Source organism: Pipistrellus kuhlii, unplaced genomic scaffold, assembly GCF_014108245.1.
Source record: "Pipistrellus kuhlii isolate mPipKuh1 unplaced genomic scaffold, mPipKuh1.p scaffold_m20_p_41, whole genome shotgun sequence".
In the NCBI taxonomy this organism is placed as follows: Eukaryota; Metazoa; Chordata; class Mammalia; order Chiroptera; family Vespertilionidae; genus Pipistrellus; species Pipistrellus kuhlii.
This window is the reverse complement of record NW_023425542.1, coordinates 948,595-973,669: the sequence shown is the minus strand read 5'-3', so window position 1 is coordinate 973,669 and position 25,075 is coordinate 948,595. Positions and strand designations below refer to the sequence as shown.

Genomic DNA, 25,075 nt, shown 5'->3' with positions numbered 1-25,075 from the left:
AAACAGCATAGCTAATGTTTTCCATTTTAAAATTTCTAATAAGCTAGTCAATGTAATATTTTAACTTAAGAAACTTAAAGCACACTCAAGAAAACATGTCTGTCGCTTACTAGCCTATGTGGTTCTGAGATTTATAATTTACTCTTTTTCTCAAAAGCTCCCATCATTGAAATAATGCAGGAGATGAGGCAGAAGTCAGAAAGTATTTATCGTTACATGATAATAAACTATAGCCCACAAACCTTTGATCCAATATTAGCTCCTCTTTTAAAGAAAAGGAGCAAGAGAACTACTACTGCTGTCTACTGAGCATGTGCAATGTGTCTAATTCAACTGGGAATGGAATTTTTACATTTATTCATTTTAACTAATTTAAATTTAAACATAAAAACTGTCACATTATATTAGTTAATTTAATTATTCAATTCAATTAACAACAGATTTATTCAGATATAATTCACATACCATAAGTTTCACCCTTTTAAGGTATATAATTCAGTTATTTTTAGTGTATTCACAGAGCTATGCAACCATTATCATTACCTAATTTCAGAACATTTTTACCCCCAAAATAAATCTTACAGTTAAAACATAGGTTTAGGCCTATATTCGCTGTATAAGACTACCCCCCACTTCCGAGGCAACACCAGTTCTTTTTTTAATAGACCGCCTCTTTAACTCAGCCAATCCAAGCAGGCTTTTTATGCATGCAAATTATACATGTTCTGTCCCCGAAGCTACACTGTGTTCTAGTAAAAAGCCTGCTCAGATTGGCCAGAGTCAGAGAGGCGATCTATTAAAAAAAGAACTGGTGTTGCCTCGGAAGTGGGGGGTAGTCTTATACAGCGAATATAGGCCTAAACCTATGTTTTAACTATAAAATTAGGGGGCTGTCTTATATGCTGGAAAATACGGTGTGTGTGTGTGTGTGTGTGTGTGTATCTATGAATCTGTAAGACCAAAACTCCAACACCTATGCCCTACCTCATTATAATGGGACCACTCTCTGGGAGTGGACATTGGGCATTAGAAGGTAGTAAGAGCTACTCAGGTAATTCTAATGTGTAGACAGGGTTGATAATCACTGAAGTAGATGCAAAAATTAATTTAAGAGTAAAACTAAATATTATGTACAATTTTGTCTTAAAATCATCAGATTAAACTGGAATCACTAAAGGCTTAAATACAAAGAATAAACCAGATGCTCCAAATCAGCTTTTAATCAAATAATGGTAAGGTTGGTTGCAAACCACATTAAAGGAAAGATGTCTACCTCTAGTGAATATTAACTATTTTAAGCCCTCTCTCCCTACCTCTCTCTCTCTCTCTCTCTCTCTCTGTCTCGCAAGCCAGCACCTTTCCCGTACCCCTCTTCTTCCCCACAGAGGTGTAAGGCGGGCGCATTACCTTTGCCTGCCTCTCTCATAAGCTCCAAGGGCCCTTCTTCCTGCCTTTGTAACTTGTGACAGTGTAAGCCCACGTGGCCCAGCTACTTCTGTAATTTTCTAAATAAACTTTTTCTTATAATTTGATAAACAAATAAATCTATTTTAATTGTATTCAATATATATAAAATTAAATTTAGCAAGGATCAAGCTAAATTTTCAAATACTCTGTTATGTCACAGAAACAAAATTTTCTGAAATACACTGCAGAACTTTATTAAAGAGTAAATGTGCAATGAAACAGTGTAAGGTCAAATAACAAAAGAACTGTTGTCTCCCATTCTAACCTGCATTTGCTTATAACTCTCCTGCTCTCTCTTCAGAGTGGCGTCCGCTTCATGCAGTCTCTCCTGAAGGGTTTGCAGAGCTTGATTCTGCAGGCTACTCCCTTCGCTGTGATCCTGCGTTATTCTAAACGAAAATGCATCACTTGAAATAACTCATTTGCACAAAGTACAAGTGACAAGGTAGAATAATTTTTAGAGTGTTGTCTTGTTAGCACAAAAGGAGTGGTTTGACTAAAACATTCTTAAAGAAATATTTTCCCTCTAATGGAATGTCATCTACATTTTTAGGTAATATAAATATAACTACACACCACTTATATTTGACACTCTTTAAATATTTTTAAATTCAGAATTTGCTAACAATGCATCTCAAGATTCAAATAATAAATCCACTTTTAACCCACATATTTCCAACATTAATAAAAGCTGAATTTTGGAAATACAAATTCCAAAAGTTAAATTTTCATTAGGTAGTATGCACTACAGTGCTTATCATTACTTGTATTGGAAAAAGAGAATCATCTAGCTCATTTTTTTTTCATTGTTAACAGCATTAGCTACCGTGACTTTTCACTCTGTAAAGCTTCTAAAGCTTCTGTGCGAGTCTTCAGTAGCTGGTCAGCTTCCTGGAGTCTCACTTTCAGCACAGCCAGCTGGGAATCCTTTGCAGCCACCGCTTCAGTCAGGTCATCTACTTGGGCTCGAAGTTCTCGAGTTATTCGATCACTCTTTGAATGGTCAACATTCCACTTTTCAACTCTTGCTCTTGCTTTGTTTAATTCTAAAAAAAAAAAGTTGTTTCTGTATTAGAGCAAACATTTTTTTCAGAACACACACAAATTCTCCTTTAAGTCTCTTTAGAACTTTACTTCTTGCTGACATTAGAAGCTTACAAATATCTTTTGCTCCCATTTTTCAAGGCCAATATTCACATCTGTACTAGTATTACCGGTAACAGGTTGGAAAGGTGCAGGATGCCAACTGCTCTTCTATAAATGTTTTTTTCCGGCAGATATATCATAAACCATTTGGAGACCAAAGAACCAGAGATAGCAGAAAGTTTTAGGCCAGTGAATTTGTAGAGTTCTGCTAGAGACAACAAAAAATGTAGACCCCAATAAAGGTAGATATTGTACACCCCAGCAAGACCAAACCAAACCACGGCAGCACAGAAAAGAATGTTTCTTTCCATTACTGTGGCAAAAAGATTCTTTTAACCTAGGAAACTGATTCAGAAAGAGCAATGCAGTACAGCTTTCCATACCCTCATATGCCACCTATGGTTGAGTTTTCCAGCAAAACAAACTTAGTTTTTAATATTGAAGAAAATGCTATAGGATCTCAAGAAATGCTCTATCTCTATGTCTACATTAGTGTGGGTAAAGAAAAGCTTTTTCTAAAGTCAGTCTAACAAGACTTAAACTACCTTCCTAATGCATTCTTCAGGGCCTTCATCCATGTCTTGGCAAAAACTTTTCTACCCTCCCACATTTCCTCTAATCACTCCCAGGAATCAAGGCAGATTTCTTTCCTTTTTTTTCTCCTCAGCCATGCTTACAATAACACTAATATATTTCTCCATCATTACCTCTATCATGGGATTACTTTTTATTTTTATTTTATTTTTTGTTATGGAATTACTTTTTAATTTGCCCATTTCTGAGCAATTGGAGGGTTTTGTACCCTAGGGCCACTGCACTGCATAATCCATATTCATTTTATGTCCCCTAAAGCAGGGCAAAACAGTGCCTCACTGGCTAGTGTCCACTACCTTTGGTTCATGAACAATTCCTAGAAGGTTCAAAACAGATCAGCCAAATGAATCAGATGATTACTAATGTTCTGTTCTCCTGAGTTCTTAAACTTCATAGCTCTTAAAAGAATAACCAACACTAGCTGGCTTGGCTCAGTGGACAGAGCATCAGCCCATGGACTAAAAGGTCTTGGATACAGTTTCAGTCAAGGGAACATACCTTGGTTGCAGACTCAATCCCTGGCCCTGGATCGGGATAGGTGTGGGAGGCAACCAATCAATGAGTCTCTCTCACATCAATATTTCTCTCTCTGTCTCTCCCTCTCCCTTTCACACTCTCTGAAAATCAATGGAGCCCTAGTTGGTTTGGCTCAATGAATAGAGAATCAGCCTGCTGAATGAAGAGTTCCAGGTTTGATTCTGATCAAGGGCATGTACCTTGGTTGCAGATTCCTGGACCTGGTTGGGGTATGTGCAGGAGGCAATCAATCAATGTCTCTCTCACATCAATGTTTCTCTCTCCCTCTCCCTTCCACTCTCTAAAAATCAATGGAAAAATATCCTTGGGTGAGAATTAACAACAACAACAACAAAAAAAGGCACAAACTTTGCCCCGCTGGTGTGGCTCAGTGATTGAGCATCAACCTATGAACCAAGTCACAGCTCGATTCCCATTCAGGACACATGGCCAGGTTGCAGGTTTAATCCCCAGTAGGGGGTGTGCAAGAGGCAGCCCATCAATGATTCTCTATCATCACTGATGTTTCTCTATCTCTTCCTTTCTCTCTGAAATCAATAAAAATATCCTATATAATGAATGGCTAATAGGCAAATTGTCCCTAAGGGTGGGAGTTCAAACAACCAGGAGTTGGACATTCACTGACCACCAGGGGTGGCCTGGAATATGGCGGGTGTCAGTGATATGGCACTGGCAGTGGAGGTGCTGCCAGGCCCAATGGGCCCTGACAAGAGTGGGACCGTGGCAGGATGGTGAAGCAGGTGAGTGGACAGAGCTAGGCCAAGGATAATGCAAAGGGAGACCCTGGCCAGCAGCTGATAGCTGCTAGGGACTTTACCCATGCACTGATTTCATGCACTGGGCCTCTAGTATTGAAAAAAAACAAAAACAAACAAACAAAAAAACATGACCAAACAAGCCCATGTTTTCTTTTTTGGGTTGGTGAGATGAAGATTGGTCCCATCTGCAAATCTGGACCCTGTATTTCTATGAAAACACTATTTTACAAGTCTCATCTAACATATTTCTTGTATGTGTCATGACTGGGAATTGAACCCACAACCTTGGGGTATCGGGATAAAGTTCTAATCAACTGAGTACATCTAACGTATTTCTAATAGCTTAGCTATAACCAATGTTTTAGTTTATTTTTGAAATTTTAACTTTCTAATCTTGGGCAATATAAGGCCCTACCTTCTTGAGTTTCCCTGGCTCTTTGATGTAATGAGGCCATTTCTTGATTTAAAGACTGAACTTCATTCCTCAGCAGTTGATTCTCCAGTTGAAGATTAGACAGTTCATGGGATTTGCCATCATCAGTAGATAATGATTGGTTGTGATTAATGCAGGAAGCATTTGATGATACAGAGTCCTTTGAAGAATCCTCTTGGATTTCATGGCCAGAATCTGAATTACTAGAGGCTTCTGTGAAAAGGGAATACATTTTTGTTACATTGAAATGCTTACTACATAGATATTAATAGTCTACTTTGGTAGAATGCCTTTTGGCTCATGTGGACTACTATAGCTAAAATACCATAAAAAGAAAACTTAAATTCTCAATAGACTTTCATCTGATGAAATTTCATTCTTATTGATGGAACCTATAGGCTTATAAGGATCCTGGATACACTGAATGGTAATAAGGAATAGATACAAGAATACAGTTCTGCCCCAGTTGGTGTGGCTCAGTGGTTCGGTGTCAAACCATGAACCAGGAGGTCATGGTTCCATTCCCAATCAGGGCATGTGCCAGGGTTTCAGGCTTGATCACCAGTAGGGGGCATGCAGAAGTCAACAAATCAATGATTATCTCTCATTATTGATGTTTTTATCCTTTTCACCCTTTCCCTTCTTCTCTGAAATCATTTTAAAAATACACTTAAAAAAAATAAATAATAATACAGCCCTAGCTGGCTTGCCTCAGTGGATGGAGCTGGTCAGCCTGCGGACTGAAAGGTCCCAGGTTTGATTCCGGTCAAGGGCACAAGCCTGGGTTTCAGGCTCAATCGCCAGAAGGGGGCGTGCAGGAGGCAGCCAATCAATGATTCTCTCATCATTGATGTTTCTCTCCTCCCCTCCTCTCTGAAATCAATAAAGAAATATATATATATAAAGAATACAGTTCTGGAAAGTATAATATCAGGGATAATTTAGGTGACTAGAATTGGTCTCACTTTTGTCTCCAAACTTTTTTGAAAAAAAGAAGTCTCAATATTAAAATATTGGAAAGGCACAAAAGAACAGCTGTGGGTTTCAAGGCAAGAAGAGTTAATAATAGGTCAGAGCAAACTGGAATCTAAATGCCTTATTCAAAGAAACCCTCAGATGAATCAGGAATTCAGATTCATCCTGTTTTTAATTTGCTACTAAATATGATGCAAATATATTTTTCCTTACTAAAAAAAAAAAGTAGATACTAAAATATGGACTATAGTTAATTATTAAAATGGACTCAAATAATGACTTTACAAAGGAAGCTAAATCAATAATCCACTGGGGAAAAATGATAAAAAATAAAAATAAAAAAAATTAAAAAAGCGTGGTCATTTTGAAAAAGTAGGTTTTCGCTATTCCCAAAATATGAAACCCAAATAGTCAAATATTTGAAAAGATGCTTAACCTCAAAGAGCAATGAGAGAAGTAAAAAAGTAATGACATTTTCACACCTGATTAGAAAAATATAAAAAGTCACACTGAAAATTATCAAATTTTGGTGAGAACACAGAGCAAAAGAAACTCTTAGTCACAGCTGGTGAATTATAAATTGGTACAACCTTTTAGGAAAACAGCTTAGTGTTTGTTACTAGTGTATTTGAACATTGTCACATCCTGCAATTCCACTTCTAAGGATCTGAGAGTGAACTTTTCAACCTGGGGTGATTTTGCCCCCCAAAGGACATTTGCTAATGTATGAAGACATATTTGCTTGTCACAACTTAGGGTGCTACTGTCATCTAATGTTCATAGGACAGTCAGTCCCCTACAACAAAGAATTATGCAGCCTAACTGTCAATAGTCACAAAATTGAGAGACTCTGCCTTAGAGAAACAAAACAATTATAGTAACTCCCATGTATTAACTGGTTCTCTCACTAACATCCCTGTCAATCAGGTTGATTCCTCCTTTACAATTAAAATGTAAGCTGTTTTCCTAAAAAGTAGAAAAATAATTCAAGTCAAATCTAGGCTTAAAAGACCTCTCTTAGCCGAAACTGGTTTGGCTCAATGGATAGAACGTCGGCTTGGGGACTGGGGGGTCCCGGGTTCGATTCCGGTCAAGGGCATGTACCTTGGTTGCGGGCATATCCCCAGTGGGGGGTGTGCAAGAGGCAGCTGATCGACTCTCTCTCATCGATGTTTCTAACTCTCTATCTCTCTCCCTTCCTCTCTGTACAAAATCAATAAAATATATTTAAAAAAAAAAAAGTCCTCTCTTAGTATCACATTGCTACGGTACTTGCAATTTTTACTGGCCTAGCAACCACCTAAAAGTCAAAAAAAATTTAGATGCCCTGACTCCATCCCTAGAAAATCTGAATCAGGAGGTCCGGGGAGACACCCAATAATTCATTTTTTATTAAGCACACAAGTGATTCTAATGCAAGAAGTCCAGGGACCACTTTTTAACAAAAAATGATTTATAGGAATCTATCTCACACTCCGGGTTCCCAGGACAACACTAACAAACGTAAAGGATCTCTGCGGGGGATGCTCTCTCCAATCCATTCTTAAAGACCAAGCTCCAATTACAGACCCTCTGAACCCTGACCTGAAAACTTAGGCAATTAGTTGCTTTCTCCTTTATATTTTCAGCACCGTCTGGCAATACCTCAATTACTGCATTTATGACACTATATGTAAATTATGTTAACACGTCTATCTCACCCACTAGATTCTGAACCACTTCATTCACTTACACAGTGTATTTGAAACTATTAGGTTTCGATTAGGTTCTCAATATTTGTGTAACCACTGAAAAGATAGCTGAGAAGAAATTTAGAAGTGTGCATTAATTAATCAACTGCTACTACATGCGCCTGTCTTAAAAGCCCTAAGTGGTCACCTTTATCACTTTTTTATCTTACAGATACAAGCCATATTTTATTCCCTGGCAGCCAAGACTGTGGGAGAAACTGTAACATTTAAGAACGTAACAGGCTTCCATTAATCACCAACTTTATAAGGAATCCCTGTAGGAACCTATCATGTTTATTGCCATTTAAAAATAGTTAGTAGGTACTTGAATTAGCCACATTGACACGTTAACCTCCTTCTGCAGATGAGCAGATGTCCAGGTAGAGGTAATTTCACAGCAATTTAAATGAACTTGGATCACGGTTCAGTCTGTTTTACTTCTGGGTGGAATACAGAAAAAACTGATAATGAAGAATATATGTAGGGGGGAAAAATATATGTGAAGTACAGCCTCCTGTCATTTTTATAATCCCAATGACAAAAAGAAATGAACTGAGAAAGTTCCAAATCCAAAATTACGTTTTCTTTCGTATTTCAGAAAAAAATTTTTTTTTTCTGTACCTTAAAATATGTCAAGAGGATCATTTTGGATGTAATTTCTCAGATGCTGGGGTAATTAGCCTACAGATAAAATTCAAAGGTCCCTACTATAACTGCATATTGACTGACAGAGAGCCTGCCCTTCCACCAGTGGGAACAGGTGACAACACGAGGACGAGAAACACTACCAGAACGTATTGGGCTGGGATGACACATCCAATGTGCTTAACTCTACAAGGAATGAGGACTGATTAGCTACCATGGCTTTGGCTCCCAGCATTTTCTTCAGTGGCTTTGACGGTGGTTACGCTGGTGTTCCCGGCGCTGGCGCTTGTAGTCTGAGAACTCTGGAGGGCAGGGGGCCTGCCCCTTTCTTTTTTTATTTCCACCCTCCCAGCAGGTTCCTTCTGTGAACTATTAAGAAAATCAAACAGCAGCTCATCATCAGGTTCTGACTTTTTTCTCCGAACAAACTGGGACGAAGGCCTGGGAACAGATGAGTTTTCAACAGAATGGGAGGCCTCCACTGATGTCCTCAGTGCTGCTTTCACATTTGTGGTGCCAGCTAGGATGGTGGCTCTTTGATTCCTAATGTTATCAGCGGCTGAGGAGATATAATTAGCTTTAGATCCAGGCTGGTAAGTCAAGTCTGCATTTTGCTGGTGAAGTTCAGGATAGTCGGTATTTTTGCTGTATATGCTGCTGCTGGTGTTCTCTTTTCGACTGAGAGCTGTTGCAGCCCCTTGATCGACTCGGTTTAAAAGATCTTCTGCTTTTCCAGCAAGGTCAGCAAGCCAGGACATGATGGCAGCAGAACAGTCCTATGGGTGAACCTGTAAAAAGGACAAGAAGTGATCAGTGTGGTGTAACAGCAGAGTCTGGAGTCAGGGGACACGGCCCCTGAGTCTCAGGCCATTAACACCCCAAAAGGACTGGTCCTGCCACTGGGCCCCTGCCTCACCTGGGTTGAATGCCTAGCTCTGCTTCTTACTAGCTATGTAATGTTGAGTAAACTACTTTATTGAAACTGAGACACTTTATCTAGAAAATGAGTAAAATAAATGTACCTACATTATATTTTTAAAATGAAATGATACATAAAAACACTCTGAGGGAAGTTTGGTACACAATAGGCACTCAGTTTAGTAGTTCCTAGTGCCATAATTACAACTACCACTATTGTTATTACTCCTATTTCAACAAAAGGATAAATGTTAATGGAGCAAAAGCACCCAAAGAGCATCTAATACAGCAAAATTTCAGTGCAACCCAATAAAAAGAAACTTCTGATTAATACAAAATCTATTTTTTAAATGCAGCACTAAAATGGATAATTTAAGGTGTGCACATAATCTGTCTAAAGCACACTTTCAATAAGTTAAATACTCACTACCTACCATGTGCACATTAAGCGAAATTAAGAATTTAAAAAATAGGACTGCACAGACATTCATTTGATTATATGTTTGAGTACTTACAGCTTGACACAATGAATCTGAGTAATGACAAGCAATTAATCCGTGGAATATAGAAGAAAGAGTCCTGTATTAAAAAGTTAACAAACAGCCCTAGCCAGTTTTGCTCAGTGGATAGTGTTGGCCTGTGAACTGAAGGGTCCCAGGTTCGATTCCGGTCAAGGGCACATGCTGAAGTTGGGGCTTAACCCCCAGTAGGGGGAGCGCAGGAGGCAGCTGATCCATGATTCTTATCATTGATATTTCTCTTTCCCTCTCCCTTCCTCTCTGAAATATATATATAAAAGATCAAGAAAGATAACATTTCTTGAATGTGCACATTGTTCCTTTTGCCTGGAACACTTTCATTTTCTCTCTGCTTCTTACTCTCCCCTTGAATTGTCATCTGCTCCCCAAACCTTTTTCTTTCCATGTAAATCAGGTCTTATCATTCTGTGTTCACACATACTCTTTTCTGTCATAGGCCCTTCTTTGTTTTATAATTATGTTTCCTTTTCTTTCTCTCCCTCTCAGGGAAGGGGAGGAGGTGGGTAAAGGCCCTATTTTGCTCACCAATTAATTCCCAGCATTTAGCACACAGTAAGCACCCATAAATACTGCCGAATGGAATTTTTATGTCAGATGCTGTGCAAGCATTCAGCACATGACTTTCACAACCACGTTATGCGGTAGTAGCAACACATGTATCTTTCTCCCCCCCCCCCCAAGTGGTTTAGAAAGATCTCAGTTGACATGGCAGCTCAGATACTCAAGCCTACATCAGCCAGACCCATTTTTTAATCCCTGCCTTTCCCATCTAGTCGCTCAGTATCCGAATAACCTCAAGAAACCCTCCAAAGCAGTTCCTTATGAAAGAAATGGGACTACGAACTCCCTGGGTAGTTCAGAGAGTGTAGGTGAAATCAAGTGAAAAAATGGAGCTGAAATGCTTTGTAACATCTAAAACCCCTACAGACGTAAAGGATCCCTTATTCTCACGTAAACACTGGTGGCATCGCAGGCAAAGTCTCTCTGCTAATAAAGCACACACACTTATTAATTCCTTACAAGGCACCTCTGATTTTAAAGTTAACAGGGCTTTAAAGCGTGGCGTCACGGTAATGACCCAATTAAACAAATACCGAGAAGGGCCCTGGGCACTGACCGGCCCGGTTGACAAACATCCCGAACGGACCTGAGAGGTCCAAACCCCTCAAAGAATCCCATGGCCGATGCCCCGGGGCCCGGCCGCGCGGGGGTGAGGAGAGGCCACGGGGACGGGGACGGGGATGGGGCTGCGGCGGCAGGGCCGGCCGGAAGGACAGGCGTCCGCACAGAGGAAGGGAAGCTGGCGTCGGAGGGTCGGTCCCAGGGAGTGACCGTCAGCGGATCCCAGGGAGGCGAGTGCAGATCCCCACTCCGCTCCCACCACCTACCTGGTCGAGCCCCCGGAAGGCGAAGAGCGATCCTGCCAGACTGGGGGCGGGGAAGGGAGGAGAGGGGAGGCCCCTAAACAAAGTCGGCTGAGACCCCTTTCCTCACTCAGGCCACCGTCACCCTGCGGGGACCAAAGACTCCGCTAAGGGGACGCCGCCCCCGCGTCTCAGGCCATGAACGCCCCAAGCGGACCGGTCCTGCCCACCGGGGCCCCGCCACCTCCTCACCTGAGGAATGCGGAGCGGCTGCACCTGAGGACTCCTGGGCCGCCCCCGCAGCAGCCCGCCGGGAGAGCGCCCAGGCTGAGCAAGCCGTGTCCGCACCTGCCACGGCCCCGCCACGGCCCGGCTGCTCTTCCGGGAGACGTGGAAGGGCAGCGAGGACCCCGAAACAGAGTGGCTTCCGAGCTGCCTGAGCGGCCGAGAGCGGAGAGCAGCCACCTGGAGGCGATTCAGGCGGCCGCGCCGGCGGCTGCGGGGACCTCGCGCCTGGCCACGCCCTCTTCCGCCTGGGGCAGGGCCGGGCCTCGTGCGTGTGACGTCACTCTATTCCCGCTGACGACAGCCAGCACGCGGCGGACACAACATTGGAGACCACGCCCATCCTGCCGGCGGGGCGGAGTCCCTCTGGCGCTCAGGTGGGTGGTGAGAGCCGTGTCCAGCCCGGAAGGAAGGTGAGGCCTGAGATGGGTGGGGCGTGAGGCTCTAGCGGACCAGGCGACGTTCCCCTTTCTCTTTTCCTGGCTCTGCCCCGCAGGTTATGGGTGAGGATGCTGAGGCCCAGGGCAGGAGGTGAGGATGCATATTAGTAAAACAAGATCCCTGACTTCACGGAGCTTCCTTTGCAGTGATGGAGATAGATATTAAGTAAATCAATGAGTGAACCAGACAATTTCAGAACATTATCAGGGTTGTGACTACAAGAAAACAGAGAGAAGTGACTGGAGGTGGGGGAGGCACTTTTAATTGTGTGGCCAGAGAAGGACTCTGAGGAAGTGACAATTGAGCGGAGACCCAAAAGCAGTTTTGTAGTTATATTATTACAGTTCATTGAATGTTTGAAGGCAGTCTAAAATTCACGTTCAGTAATTCACCAGATACTCAGCACATACTGTGTCAGAGGATTGGGCTAATTTAGCCCTAATGGCAAGTCTACAACAGAGTCCCAAGGATCCTCATTTTCATGTTGAGGAAACTAAAGATCAGCGAGAGTAACTTGTCTAAGATCACCTGCTCTAATAAGGAGTCCATATGACTCCAAAACCTGTGCCATTAGACTTATTGTCTGAAGATTACATATCAGGAGTAATCACAAGTTTTCTTCCTCACAAGTCAGGATTAGCCAAGTCTAGTGGACAGAAAACATTTCAACAGCATGGGAGGTAATAACAACAATAGCATTTAACAGTTTTTGTGTCCTTATTAAGTGCAGAATATTTTATTAAGCATTTGAATGTGCTTCATCTCATTTAATTCTCACAATATCTGCCAGGAAGGTGCTCTTTCTGTTAAGGATTATATATCACCACCTGTCACCAGATAACTGCAATGTGTCCTTTCCAGCCTCACTGATGTCAACATGGATCACGTGACTTCCTTTGACCAATAGAATGTGAATAGAAGTGACTTTCAACACATCTGAGCAGAAGTGTTAAGAGTCATTATGTGTTTTCACTAGCTCTCTTGATCTTTTTCTACTCTCATGAGAATTCCCTGTCCCAGATGGGGCTGCTCCCTCCCTCCTTTCCTCTGGATCCTGGAAGGATAAAGAGATGTGAATCAGCCCACATTTAACATGTCACATGAGTGAAAAATAAACCTTGGTTTTTCTTTCTTTTAAAAAATATTTTAAGAAATATTTTTTGTTGATATCAGAGAGGAAGGGAGGAGAGAGAGAGACAGAAACATTAATGATGAGAGAGAATCACTGATAGGCTGCTTCCTGCATGCTCCATATTGGGGATAGAGCCCGAAACTCAGGCATGTGCCTTGACCAGGCTTTGAACCAGGACCTCTTGGTTCATAGGTTGACGCTCAACCATTGAGCCACACCAGTGGCAAAACTTTGCTTTTGGATACTACTGGGATTTGAGATTACTTCTTATATAGCTTTACCTAAATAAATCTGATTAATATGTACCCCCATTTTAACAGATGAAGGCAGTGAGCTTCAGAGAGCTTTAGTTACTTGCCCAGAGTCAAGTTACATGGAGTAAGTTGTACATCTGGGATTCCAACCTAGGTCAGTGTGACTCCAGAAGCAATGTTCTTAACCACTGAAGAGGTGAGAGAGAAGTTGGAGTAATGAATAAGAATGTCCAGTGAATTGAGATGGCATGATAAAGACGCAGAAATAAGATGATCTGGGTTCTTATTTGGCTATCAACTACTTTCAAGTAAGTTAATCTCTCTGACCCTCAATTTTATCGGGGGGGGGGGGGGGAACGTGTGGAGGGGGAAGAACTGGACTGGCCAGCATAAAAATAATAAAATAAAATGTATAAACCCCTGGCTGAATTTGACATCCACATGGGAAAAAGTAAATCTCAACCCTTCGCTATAGGACTGGATGCTTGTATTCCCCCAAAATTCATGTTCAGCTTGATTGGCACGGCTGCCCAGAGATGGCCGGCAGACCCGGGAGATGGCCTGGGTGCAGCTCCCAAAGAGAAGGGTTTCTTGAAGATTGTGGAAGGAAGGAAATTGCAGAGTGTTAATCCCTCTGAAGCCCCCAAGGAACTCGTCATTCCTCTGATTCAAGATGGCCCTGGGCCGAAACTGGTTTGGCTCAGTGGTAGAGCGTTGGTCTGCAGACTGAAAGGTCCCAGGTTTGATTCTGGTCAGGGGCATGTACGTTGGTTGCGGGCACATCCCGGTAGGGAGTGTGCAGGAGGCAGCTGGTCGATGTTTCTCTCTCGTCGACGTTTCTAGCTCTCTCTCTCCCTTCCTCTCTGTAAAAAATCAATAAGATATATTAAAAAAAAAATGGCCCTGGAAGGCTGCCACCAGCCCAGGCTCCCGGCCCATCTGTTGAGACCGTGGTGGATGGGGCGCTGCCTCAGGCTGTGAAGATGCTCACTGAGGAATCCAAGAAGTCTCTGGATGAGAAAGAGCATGAGGGTGTTGACCCCATACTCCCATCTCCATGATCCAGAACAGACGCATACCCAGTGAGAAAGGGGCAGACAGGAAACCCCGGGCCAAGGCAGTACCCAACGAGGCAGATTATGAGGCAGTCCCTGTGGAGGCCGGTGGGCTGGCCATGTTGCAGGGCATGGGCTGGAAACCTGGCCAGGGCATCGGCTGCACCTTCAGTGAAGTAGTGAGGCTCCATGTCAACACACCGAGGCCTAAAGGGTTAGGACTGATCACCAACCAGATAGAGCTCCAGGCCCTGGCCCCTACCAGCCCCCTCCGCCTGCTGAGGCCAGATGCGGAACACGAGGAAGATAAGGAAGACCAGCCTCCAGGACTTGCCCCCGGAGGAGCTGTGGTGGATCTTTCTGGCCCTCCCCGAGGCCTCTATGGTAAGGTGGAAGGCCCCGATCCTGACAGTGTTCGGGCCACTGTTCACTTGGCCGGGGGGGAACTGCGTGGTCACTGAATGAGGTCACTTTCTAAGGACTGTTTCCCAGCAGGAATTTGATAAGAGCTCCTGGGATCTCAGCCAGGTGAGCAAAACTTCTCCAGGGAGAACAGCCTTGTCCTGGAAAGACATGCTGGAGACCCTTGTCCGCAAGGTCCAGGGCAGCCGAGTGATGGCGGTGCTGGGGCCACAGGCTGGAAGGGTGGGCCGCCTGCTGCACTGGGACGGAGAGCAGAGCCAGGCCGTGTTCACCTGCGGGGAGAGAACCAGCTGGTGGAGCCTCACTGTGATGCTGTCTGCTAGTACGTGGGTCCCCGGGACCCAGACGAAGACTGACCCATGGATTCACTCCTTTCCCCAGGCGGTCACCAGCTCTGAGCTGTGAAAGCCTGTCTGTGTGAAGGGGGGGGTCATTGTTCTGTCCTGCATTTGCATGTGCAGCCCTGGACGGTACAAAATGCATAGACCGGAAGGAATGCCAGAAGCAAACCTAGTATTTACCAGCATTGGTATAAAATGAAAATCATTTTAAAAATGATAAAGGTTGATGCTATCAAGAGATGTTAGGTGTTTGAAGAAAGGATTCACTACCAGTGGAAGTGTACCTTCAAACACTATGGCTACTAACTAGCAAATGGGTATGTCTTAAGACTCAGTGTTTCTTTTTTTTTTTCTTTTTTTTTTTAATATATTTTTTTATTGATTTTTCACAGAGAGGAAGAGAGAGGGATAGAGAGTCAGAAACATTGATGAGAGAGAATCATCAATCAGTTGCCTCTTGCACACCCCCTACTGGGGATGTGCCCGAAACCAAGGTACATGCCCTTGACCGGAATCGAACCTGGGACCCTTCAGTCTGCAGGCCGACGCTCTATCCACTGAGCCAAACCGGTTTCGGCAAGACTCAGTGTTTCTACTTACAGAAAGTAGCCCAGAGAAACACATGTTTATATACAAGAGGAGGAGTATTAGGATGTTTATTGGAACATCATTTAAAATGATTTTTAAAAAATCAAAATAGACTAAATGTCCGATAGTAGGGGAGTGTTTATAAAGTGGATATGTTTTCTAAAAGTATAAAATATATTGATTGGAAAGATATGCTAGCTTCCTATATTGGTTACCTTGTGGTGTGGGGAGAATGGAACAGCACAAAGGGAAAATTTCATCTTTAATGTTTTGTTTGTTTTAAGGGGAAAGAGAATTAACAGATGAACAGAATATTAGCTGTTGATGGCCTTTGATAGGTAATAAGATGTCTTGTGTTATATTTTGTATATGTCTGAGGTTCAGTATCTACACTTCAATTTCTTGCAACATAAATCAGAACAAATTTTAACTTAATTAATATGTAGCTATAAAAGTCACTTGGGGAAAAGATTATAAACTGCAATGATACCAGGTTTCCAAAATGGAAATTCAAGTGTTAAATAAGCAGGGAAAATAAAAATTTGGAAAAAACGATTAACCATTGGCCAATCTTACTTTGCCAGATTTCTAATTTTTTTTTTTTTACCATTAATAGATGTAAAAATGAATTTTGCCCTATTTGGGTGGTTCAGTTGGTCAGAGTGTCTTCCCATACATCAAAAGATTGCAGGTTCAGTTTCTGGGCAGGGCACATGTTTAGGTTGTGGGTTCAGTCCCTTGTGGGCTGGTATGGGAGGCAACGGATCAGTGTTTTCACTCTCATATCTATGTTTCTCTCTCTCCCTCTCCCTTTCTCTCTCTCTGAAGATTAAAAAAACGAAATTTTTTTTTTTTTTACTATTTTGATGTACAATTAGTTGTTTATACCTTTGTAACGTTAAAATATAATTTATTTTTTTAAAAAAAGAGTAAAGTCCATCACTCCACACAAATATAAGGATGAGCAAGTGAGTTAAAGATTATATTTAACTCATTCATGAGGAAACTTGTAGGTCAGAAAATAGTGAAATGAGTGTGCAAATGAAGGCAAAACTGGCTTATTTCTACAGTGAAAGAAGTCAGTCAATCCTCCACTTGATAGAATTAATTTGAATGTCTTTGGGCAAGAATCATTTGCATTGTGGTTACCCAAAGTTTACAGAGATGTAAGAAAAATTCCAGTAGAATTTTTAGATATTAGATACCCTAGAATAGGGGTGTCGAACTCAATCAGAGAAGGGGCCAAAATCTAAAATCCAGCCTAAATCGTGGGTGGAATGGTTTACTGAACAGTCATAAACTGTCATTGTGATGGAAACGCAGCGGAGTGCAGTGATGACAGCGTGGTGCGGGCCACATTGCAAGGCCTGGCGGGACGGATTTGGCCCGAGGGCCTTGTGTTTGACACATGTGCCCTAGAAGGACATGCTCTGATATAGAATCTAATTTTCCATTGAATCAAATACTTTTTTGAGAGTTCAGATGAGAAATAATATCAAATTCCGAAGGAAGAAAATGACTTCCTTTTGAACATAAATATAGGGTGTTCTCACCCCCCCCACACACCGTCCCTCCTCCCCTCCCCCCCCTGGGGCCACAAACATACACTCAGGTGTGACTCTGGTGGAAGGGAATGACTCCCAATGGAACAGAATGCAGTGTTCCAAAAAAAAAAATGTGCACCCACTTTAACAGCTGACAACTCACTGAATTTCCACCTCTTTTCAAGTCTCACTGATTTGAAGAAATGGCTGAAGAAGGTCTAGGCTTTGAGCGAAGAAAATTTCCCCACTCGGCTTTCTATGGGGATCCATAAAAGATAAAGGTACGGTACACGACCAACAACGACTGAGGAGTCCAGGGCAGCTGTGGAGAGAGAGATGTACACCCCAAACCGAAGGGACGATTCTTGTTGTTTGCGCCTCCATCGTTCACCTCAGTCCTGGCGCTGCTGCTGAGGAAGCAATGGAACCGCAAACACCGAGATCTGCTGCTTCTGTTTGGGCGCCTCCTCTGTCCACAACTGCTGCCACGCCTGGAGTGTGGCCCAGACACCTCATCCTTTATGTGTCCCCAAAAGATAGTCCAGAGGATACATTTCCTCTGCTCAAAGCTTACCTGGCTTCACCCATTACGTCAAATCCGCTAACCCTGAAATGGAGTGAAAAATGAGTTATCAGCGTTAAAGTGTGCTTACAGTTGGGGGGACACCCTGTAGTGTATACATTTTGGGGACACCTCAAAGCACATATATTTCGAGGAAAAAAACAAGATGGTGGCGTAGGTGAGCAACTAATCTGCCGCATCGCACAACAATTTCAAAACTACAACTAAAAGACAAAATGTCTATCACCCAGAACCACGGGAAAGTTGGCTGAAAGAGAAAGGAGCACAAGCACTGAAAAGCTAAAAAGACTGGGCGTGGGGCTTTTTTTCAACCCGAAGGGAAACAAGCTCCCGATCACTTTGAAATCCAGTTTCTGGGGTCACTCGGGGGACCCAGACACCTAAGGGGAGGAGCTGGTCTGTCGGCCATCGGGTCTGAAAGTGAGGGTGACTTTTTTGCAGAGGTGTGCGCAGCAATCATTGTTTACTGCGCTGGAGCGCGTGGACTTGGAAACACTGAAAGGCAGAGATGAATGATGGCAGTCATCGCTGTTTGCCACACCCCAGCCTAGTGATGTCCTGAGACCCCACCCCACCCTTAGGCCCCTCCCCACCCTGAGGCCGCACCCTGCACATTCTACAACCCCACCCCGGCTCCACACAGCTGCTTTTGCATAAGCAGAGAAAATGCTGAGAAAAGGAAGGAGATCTCAAACAAAAGAAATGGAGAACAAAAGACTGGATATAGAGTTCAAAACCACGGTTATAAGGTTTTTCAAGAATTTCCTAGAAAAGGCTGATAAATTTAACGAGACCCTTGAGAAAATGAAAAAGAAATTAAACCAACTAGAAGTTAAATATACACTGACTGAAATAAAAAATATTATACAGAGACCCAACAGCAGACTAGAAGAACACAAGAATCAAGTCAAATATTTGGTTTTGTACAGAGAGGAAGGGAGAGAGAGAGAGAGAGTTAGAAACATTGATGAGAGAGAATCATTGATCAGCTGCCTCTTGCTCAGCCCCTACTGAGGATATGCCCACAACCAAGGTACATGCCCTTGACCGGAATTGAACCCGGGAACTTTCAGTCCCCAAGCCGACGCTCTATCCATTGAGCCAAACCGGTTTCGGCAAGTCAAAGATTTGGAATACAAAGAGACAAAGGACACTCTTCCGGAGAAGCAAGAAGAGAAGAGAATGCAGCAAGTTGAAGATAGTGTAAGAAGCCTCTGGGACAATTTCAAGTGTACCAACATCAGAATTATGGGCGTGCCAGAAGAGAGAGAGAGAGAGAGAGAGAGAGAGAGAGAGAGAGAGAGAGAGAGAGCGCGCGTGCGCGCGCGACACTGAAAACCTATTTGAAGAAATAATGACCGAAAACTTCCCCCACCTGGTAAAAGAAATAGACTTACAAGTCCAGGAAGTGTACAGAACCCCAAACAAAAGGAATCCAAAGAGGACCACACCAAGACACATCATAATTAAAATGCCCAGAGCAAAAGACAAAGAGAGAATCTTACAAGCAGCAAGAGAAAAACAATTAGTTACCTACAAGTGAGCACCCATATGATTATCAGCTGATTTCTCAACAGAAACTATGAAGGCCAGATGGGAGTGGCAAGAAATATTCAAAGTGAAGAATAGCAAGAACCTACAACAGAGATTACTCTACCCAGCAAAGTTATTCAGAATTGAAGGGCAGATAAAAAGCTTCACAGATCAGAAAAAGCTAAAGGAGTACATCATCACCAACCCAGTATTATATGAAATGCTAAAAGGTTCTTTAAAAAGAGGAAAAAGAAGAAAAAAGTAAAGATAAAAATTAGGAACAACAAATACATATCTATCAACAAGTGAATCTAAAAGTCAAGTGAATTAAAAATTTGAGGAACAGAATAATCTGGTGAATATAATAGAATCAGGGGCATAGAATGGGAGGGGATTGATAATTCTCAGGGGGACAGGGGTGTCTGTGTTGGGGGTATGGAAAGAGACTGGACAAAAATCATATATCTATGGATGAGGACAGCGAGGGAGGGGGGGTAAAGGGCAGAGGGTGGAGTGGGGACCAGGTGGAGGGGAGCTTATGTGGGGGGAAAAAAAGAGAAACAATTGTAACTATCGGAACAATAAACATTTATTAAAAAAATAGAATTTTTAAAAAGCACATATATTTCATGAGGGGGTACACCTGAATGTAATATATTAAATGTGGTTTCTACCCCGGGAAGTCCCTCAGAAACAATAAATCAGAGTCTCATCTCCATGGGGACACTGGGGCGCTGCAGCCATTTCCAAATCAGGCTGCCCCTGCCTCGCACACGCTCCCCTCTGCACACTCTGGACACTTGCTGGGAGGGGCGGGCAGGGCTTCTCTCTGCCCCGTCACCCAGGCCGGGCAGACCCAGTGTTTATAGAAAAGTGAGCAGGGGAGGCAGGTCCCCGTGTGGCCCCAGGAGCCAGCTGCACAGAGGCAAAGCCTGAGGCCACCTGCCTGGAAGCCCACCCTGGCCTGCAGGACGTGGGGCCCGGGCCGGGCTTGGCCACGCTCTGGGTTAACAGTGAGCCTGACTCCAGGGTCCACCCAGGACTCAACGTCTTTGTAGTCTGGCTGGTCTGGGCTTCCCCTGGGACCACCAGGCTTCTGGGAAAGGGAGTTGAGTTTCCGGACCACGAGGGCCCAGCCCTGAGAGAGTGCGTGCATGTGTGTATCTGCTCACCCGCACACGCACACGCACACGCACGCTTTAATGGAGGTGATGTAGCTAACACGTGTTCTAAGGGGCCCGCTCACATAGTGTCTGCCTCTGGGAAGTCTGTTTGCATTGTGAGCGTCCCCAGGCCACAGTGGATTTGTTCCAAAGACAGCAGTTCTGGAGGATCAGACGGAGTCCCACATGTGGTGTGTGACCCTTAGGGCTGGCGCAGCGTTGTCACTAACGGACAAATGGAAGCAGCCCGGGAACCTCGTTCCTCTCCTACAGCCGCTCCAGGCTCCGCAGGCCGACAGGAGAGGAGGCCGTTGTCCCTGAGGGCACGTTGGTAGTTTGAAGGCTCGGGAGCTGCTTTGGTGTCGGGAGGAGGAGGGGGCCACTACGGGTTCTTTGCCTTTTCGCTACAAGTCACCGGTGGTCTTTTATGGGTGGGCTTTTTTGTTGTTTTTTGAATTGGGGGGGGGGGGCATTTTTTTAGAATTTTTTTTTGATTTTTTTGTTTGTTTTGTTTTTGTTTTATATACGAGGGAGGGTATTTGGTGAGGAACTGGTAAAGGGAACGGAATATCTAGTGTTCGGAAGAGGGAGAGCCTATTTGGAAGGGGGTGGGGTGTCCAAGGATGACCAGAACTGAAGGCGCTTCAGCAAAGCCGGGCGAGCCGCTGGTGACTTGTCTTCTTTCTTCTTTTTGTTCTTTTTGGGTGGAACAGCTAAAGGGTTATCCCCAGATAACCAAGAGAAGAAGGAAAAAAGAAAACAACACAAAACAGCCAATAAATGAATTGAATAATAACAAATGACACTACCTTAGCTAAAGGTACTTGGGAATCAGAGTCCTGCCCAGCCCAGGAGAGATGGAAACAATACCCATGGCACAACCCGAACCAGGACTCGGTGAATCATTTAGGCTCCGACTCCGTTTAGTTAACTCAGTGGCACCCTTGTGCCAATGCTTCCCTTGGCACGTGAGGAGAAGTCTATATTGCTCTAGGAGCTGATGTGTTAGATCATTTTTCAGTTTCAATGTGTTAGATTATTAAATAAGATGTTTATTAACTTAGGACTTGGCTTTTCCCTCTCATCCTTTTTAAAAAATATGTTTTTATTGATTTCAGAAAGGAAGGGAAGGGGAGAGAAAAACAGGAAGATCATGCTGTTTCTATCATGGATTGGCTGCCGCCTGAATTGAGCCTGAAACCCAGGCACGTGCCCTGACCAGGAATCGAACCGTGACCTCCCGGTTCATGGGATGATGCTCAGCCAACTGAGCCACACCAGCTGGGCTTCCTCATCCATTTTAATGACAGGCTCCCTGACACCTTGGCTCACACACAACTAACGCCTGCTCCTGTTCCAAGAGCTTGGAACGCTTAATGGTATGTTTCTATAGTAAAATTGTCTACCTCCACTATTCACTAGTAATTTTTTCTTAAATCCTCACTGGAGGATATTGTTCCATTGATCTTTAGAGAGAATGTGGAAGAGGCGGGAGAGAGGGAGAAACAGAGGGAAGGAGAGATAGAAAGAGAGGGAGAGGGAAAGGGAGAGGGAGAGGGAGAGAGAGAGAGAAACATCCATGTGAGAGAGACTGGTTGCTTCTTGAATGAATCCCAAATGGGGCCCAGGATCAAATCTGCAACCGAGGTACATGCCCTTGACCAAGAGTCAAACCTGTGCCCCTTCGTACCGTAGGTCAGCACTCTAACCACTGAGCCAAAACCAGCCAGGGCTCACCAATAATTCTTATACATCTAACATAACCTCTTATAGAGGATAAGTTTGAAAATAATGAAAATAACTACCTCTGACAAAGCAGATAAGTCTCTACCTCTTTTTGATGCCAAAACACTCTAAACTTCAAGAATTATTCCTGCTTCGTTGGTTTCGCTCCGTTGACAGAGCATAGGCCTGTGGAGTAAAAGGTCCCAAGGGCACAATCCTGGAATGCGGCCCAATCCCTAGTAGGAGGAGTGCTGGAGGCAGCCAATCAATAGTTCTTTCTCATTATTGATGTTTCTCTCTCTCTCTCTCTCTCTCTCTCTCTCTCTCTCTCTCTCTCTCTCTCTGCCTTCATCTCTGAAATCAATAAAAAATATATTTTGAAAAAATATTCCTGTTTAGATCCCTACACATCCTCTACTCTAAACCTGCCCTTCATGGCCTTTAAATTATAGTCTTATCAGAGCAGACAATTGGTCTAACTTTCTGAGCATGTCATGCACACGTACATGAGCATAACTGATTTACCAGATGATTTGATTGAGGGTTCAAGTCCATAGAGGAACTTTGGTTACTTGGTTACTTCTTTCCCCACAGCGCCACCTGCTGGTCAAAGCTCACAGCACAAGATAAGGACTGACTACTCAATGCAGGGGCCCAGGGACCAGGGACCAAAGCAGCTGGAAGTGCAGGCAGTGCTCACAGGGGGTAAAGTTCAAGCCCCATAATCTGTCTGACCTGGATTCAGATCCCAGCTCCACCACTTATTCTCTGGGCCAGTGCTTAACCCTGTCAAACCTCACTTTCCCAGCTCTGGAAAGGGGATAGGAGTCGTGCCTACCTCCCCCGGCAGTTAGACCTAAAGGCAGTAGATAAAGCAGGGGCACTACCTAAAGGTGCTGAGCCCAGGAAGCACCACTGCACGGCTGCCGTTACTAATATTTACACTGACATGCTCCTTCATGGAGCCCAACCACAGTTTGGATCAGTCAAGCTTTTCTTTCTCTGAAAGGGTTGCTAACTCAATTAGGCTGATTATATTCATTAAGTCAATGTAACACAAGTTGAGGTGATAAATGTCACAACATTTAAGGAGCCAGTATGAAATCCTGAGGCAACAGAACCCTTCTAGATAAAACAAATGTTAGTAAGCTTCATGATCATCTACCTGCAAGAGAGCATTTCATCTGCTGTACAGACTGGGAATGCAAGCATCAGTCCCCACACAGGGGGCATGCGTGTGCACACTTCACCTTTGCATCCTGAGTGACACACCAGGACTTGAAGTGGTGAATGCCACCCGGAGAGGCTTGTGCACACGTCACACTCCGAAGGCGGCTTGTCAGAGGCCCTGGGGCCTGTCTGGTGCTGTGACACCAGCTTCTGAGAGCACAGGAGTCTCAGGCACGGCCCTGGTCCTCAGAAAGCCCTAGTGTCCTTCCTAACATTTAGCTTTCTCAGGGGGCATGTTGGGCAGGTTTACAGCTAAGTAATCTACCCAATATTATTTAATTAAAAGTGAATTTAAAAAGGAAGTCACGTTCAATTGGTTATAAGATGCACATTTTCACCTCCAAACCTCACATCTCTGAAATCAGGATGCAGCTTCAAGGATCTCTCTCAGTCACTGTTGGCTAGGTGGCAATTCTGCCAAAATCATCACTGGCACCACCCATTCATTTATTTTTATGGGCACATAATTGTGCAGCTTCTATATTGGGTATATAACTGACAGTTCTCAGATCTGATAAAACACATGCAGCTCATGCAACTAGAAATCCACTGCAGAGCCTCTGGCTCACTCCCATCCACAGCCCTCAATGACCAGGCACAGCGCCCCCTGGTGGGAGGACTCAAGGCCAGGAAGATAGGAGAAGAGAACCCCACCTGCTATTCAGAGGGACAGAAAGATCAGAGTCCCCGAGGCCTTGCTGAAGACCTTGCACATGTCCATCACGTGTTAAATGCACTGGGATCTCCCTCCTGAAGTGCCTTATCCTAGGCCTGGAAGATACAAGGAACCCCAAATCATACCCTCTTGAGCTCTCTCTGTGGGAACTGTATGGAGATCTGCTATGGCCATTCCAGGACCCACCACCTGTGTGTGATGGGGGAGGGTCTCATGCTGAAGGAACTAAATTGTTCTGGGATGAGACTGCCCCAACACTGACGCGAGCTTATATTTTCTATCTGGTTGTTCACATATCTAAGGAGGGAGCACACGCCCTTCAGGCTCCTCACACGTGTGCACACCCAGCACGCCATGTGGTTGGTGCTGCCCTGTCCACGAAGGAGACCTGAGGTCCTTCCCTTCGTTTCCCGCCTGCAGCCAAGTCAGCCTCCTACCTTTCCCCACAGGCGCACTGAGGGTGACTCGCTCTTCCGCCCACGTCGAGCACGATGGCGTGGCCTCCACGGGCTCGGGAGGACAGTCGGGGGTCGTCTTTCCTGGTTTTCTCAAATCACTATTTTTGCGTTTGAAGAATTTGACAATCGCTCTAGCTCGCATCCAGCGCTTTTTCCTATTGGAAGTAGAGGTTTAGGACACTCCAACCCTCACTGTCCCTCCAGCCCAGCAAGTGGTTGTTAATTTGGGGTTCAGAAGGATGGAGCTCTTCGCTAGCAACATGATCTTCCTATGTGGGGCGCAGGAGGCAGAACACAATTTGCAGTGAATTCACACAGACCTCGCTCTGGTCCTGCCATAGAGGGGAAGGTGCGGGCCAACAAACGGGTCCCTGCTCTAGACGGCCACAGCTTTCCCACTCGTGAAAGAGCAAGCTCTCTGTTCTGGGCTTAAGTTACTGCCATCAAATCAACTCACTTCTTGTGAACCGGAGCCTGTGACTCGAAGGAATCCACTATTGTTTCCTCCTCCTCCTCCACTTTGACCGTTGGTAAATTT

The 25,075-nt window shown here is 44.1% G+C and overlaps 2 protein-coding genes across 4 annotated transcripts in view; one reads left to right on the top strand and one right to left on the bottom strand.

The window, feature by feature from the left end:
* The window catches only part of GOLGA5 (golgin A5), a 35,408-nt gene extending 23,883 nt beyond the window's left edge, over positions 1–11,525 (bottom strand). Inside the window, exons 1-5 of one of the 3 annotated variants that reach the window (XM_036411575.2) lie at positions 11,359–11,525; positions 8,500–9,073; positions 4,918–5,148; positions 2,294–2,513; positions 1,733–1,856 (exon numbers count right to left, since the gene is read on the bottom strand). In XM_036411575.2, coding sequence (XP_036267468.1) covers positions 1,733–1,856; positions 2,294–2,513; positions 4,918–5,148; positions 8,500–9,043 — 1,119 coding nt within the window. In that variant the 5' untranslated portion in view covers positions 9,044–9,073; positions 11,359–11,525. Of the gene's footprint in view, positions 1–1,732; positions 1,857–2,293; positions 2,514–4,917; positions 5,149–8,499; positions 9,077–11,358 lie in introns of all 3 variants that reach the window. The other 2 variants (XM_036411577.2, XM_045571939.1) reach the window with 2 other exon arrangements.
* A 2,516-nt stretch (positions 11,526–14,041) lies between these two features.
* On the top strand, positions 14,042–15,234 carry LOC118704190 (G-patch domain and KOW motifs-containing protein). Its single transcript, XM_036411580.2, has 2 exons — positions 14,042–14,657; positions 14,769–15,234. The coding sequence occupies exons 1-2, from the start codon at positions 14,276–14,278 to the stop codon at positions 14,774–14,776; spliced, it is 390 nt and encodes a 129-aa protein (XP_036267473.1). The 5' UTR covers positions 14,042–14,275; the 3' UTR covers positions 14,777–15,234.
* The last annotated feature ends 9,841 nt before the right edge of the window (positions 15,235–25,075 follow it).

Coding starts and splice junctions, on each gene's coding strand:
- LOC118704190 (XM_036411580.2), top strand. CDS start 14,276: ATGATCCAGAACAGACGCATACCCAGTGAGAAAGGGGCAGACAGGAAA.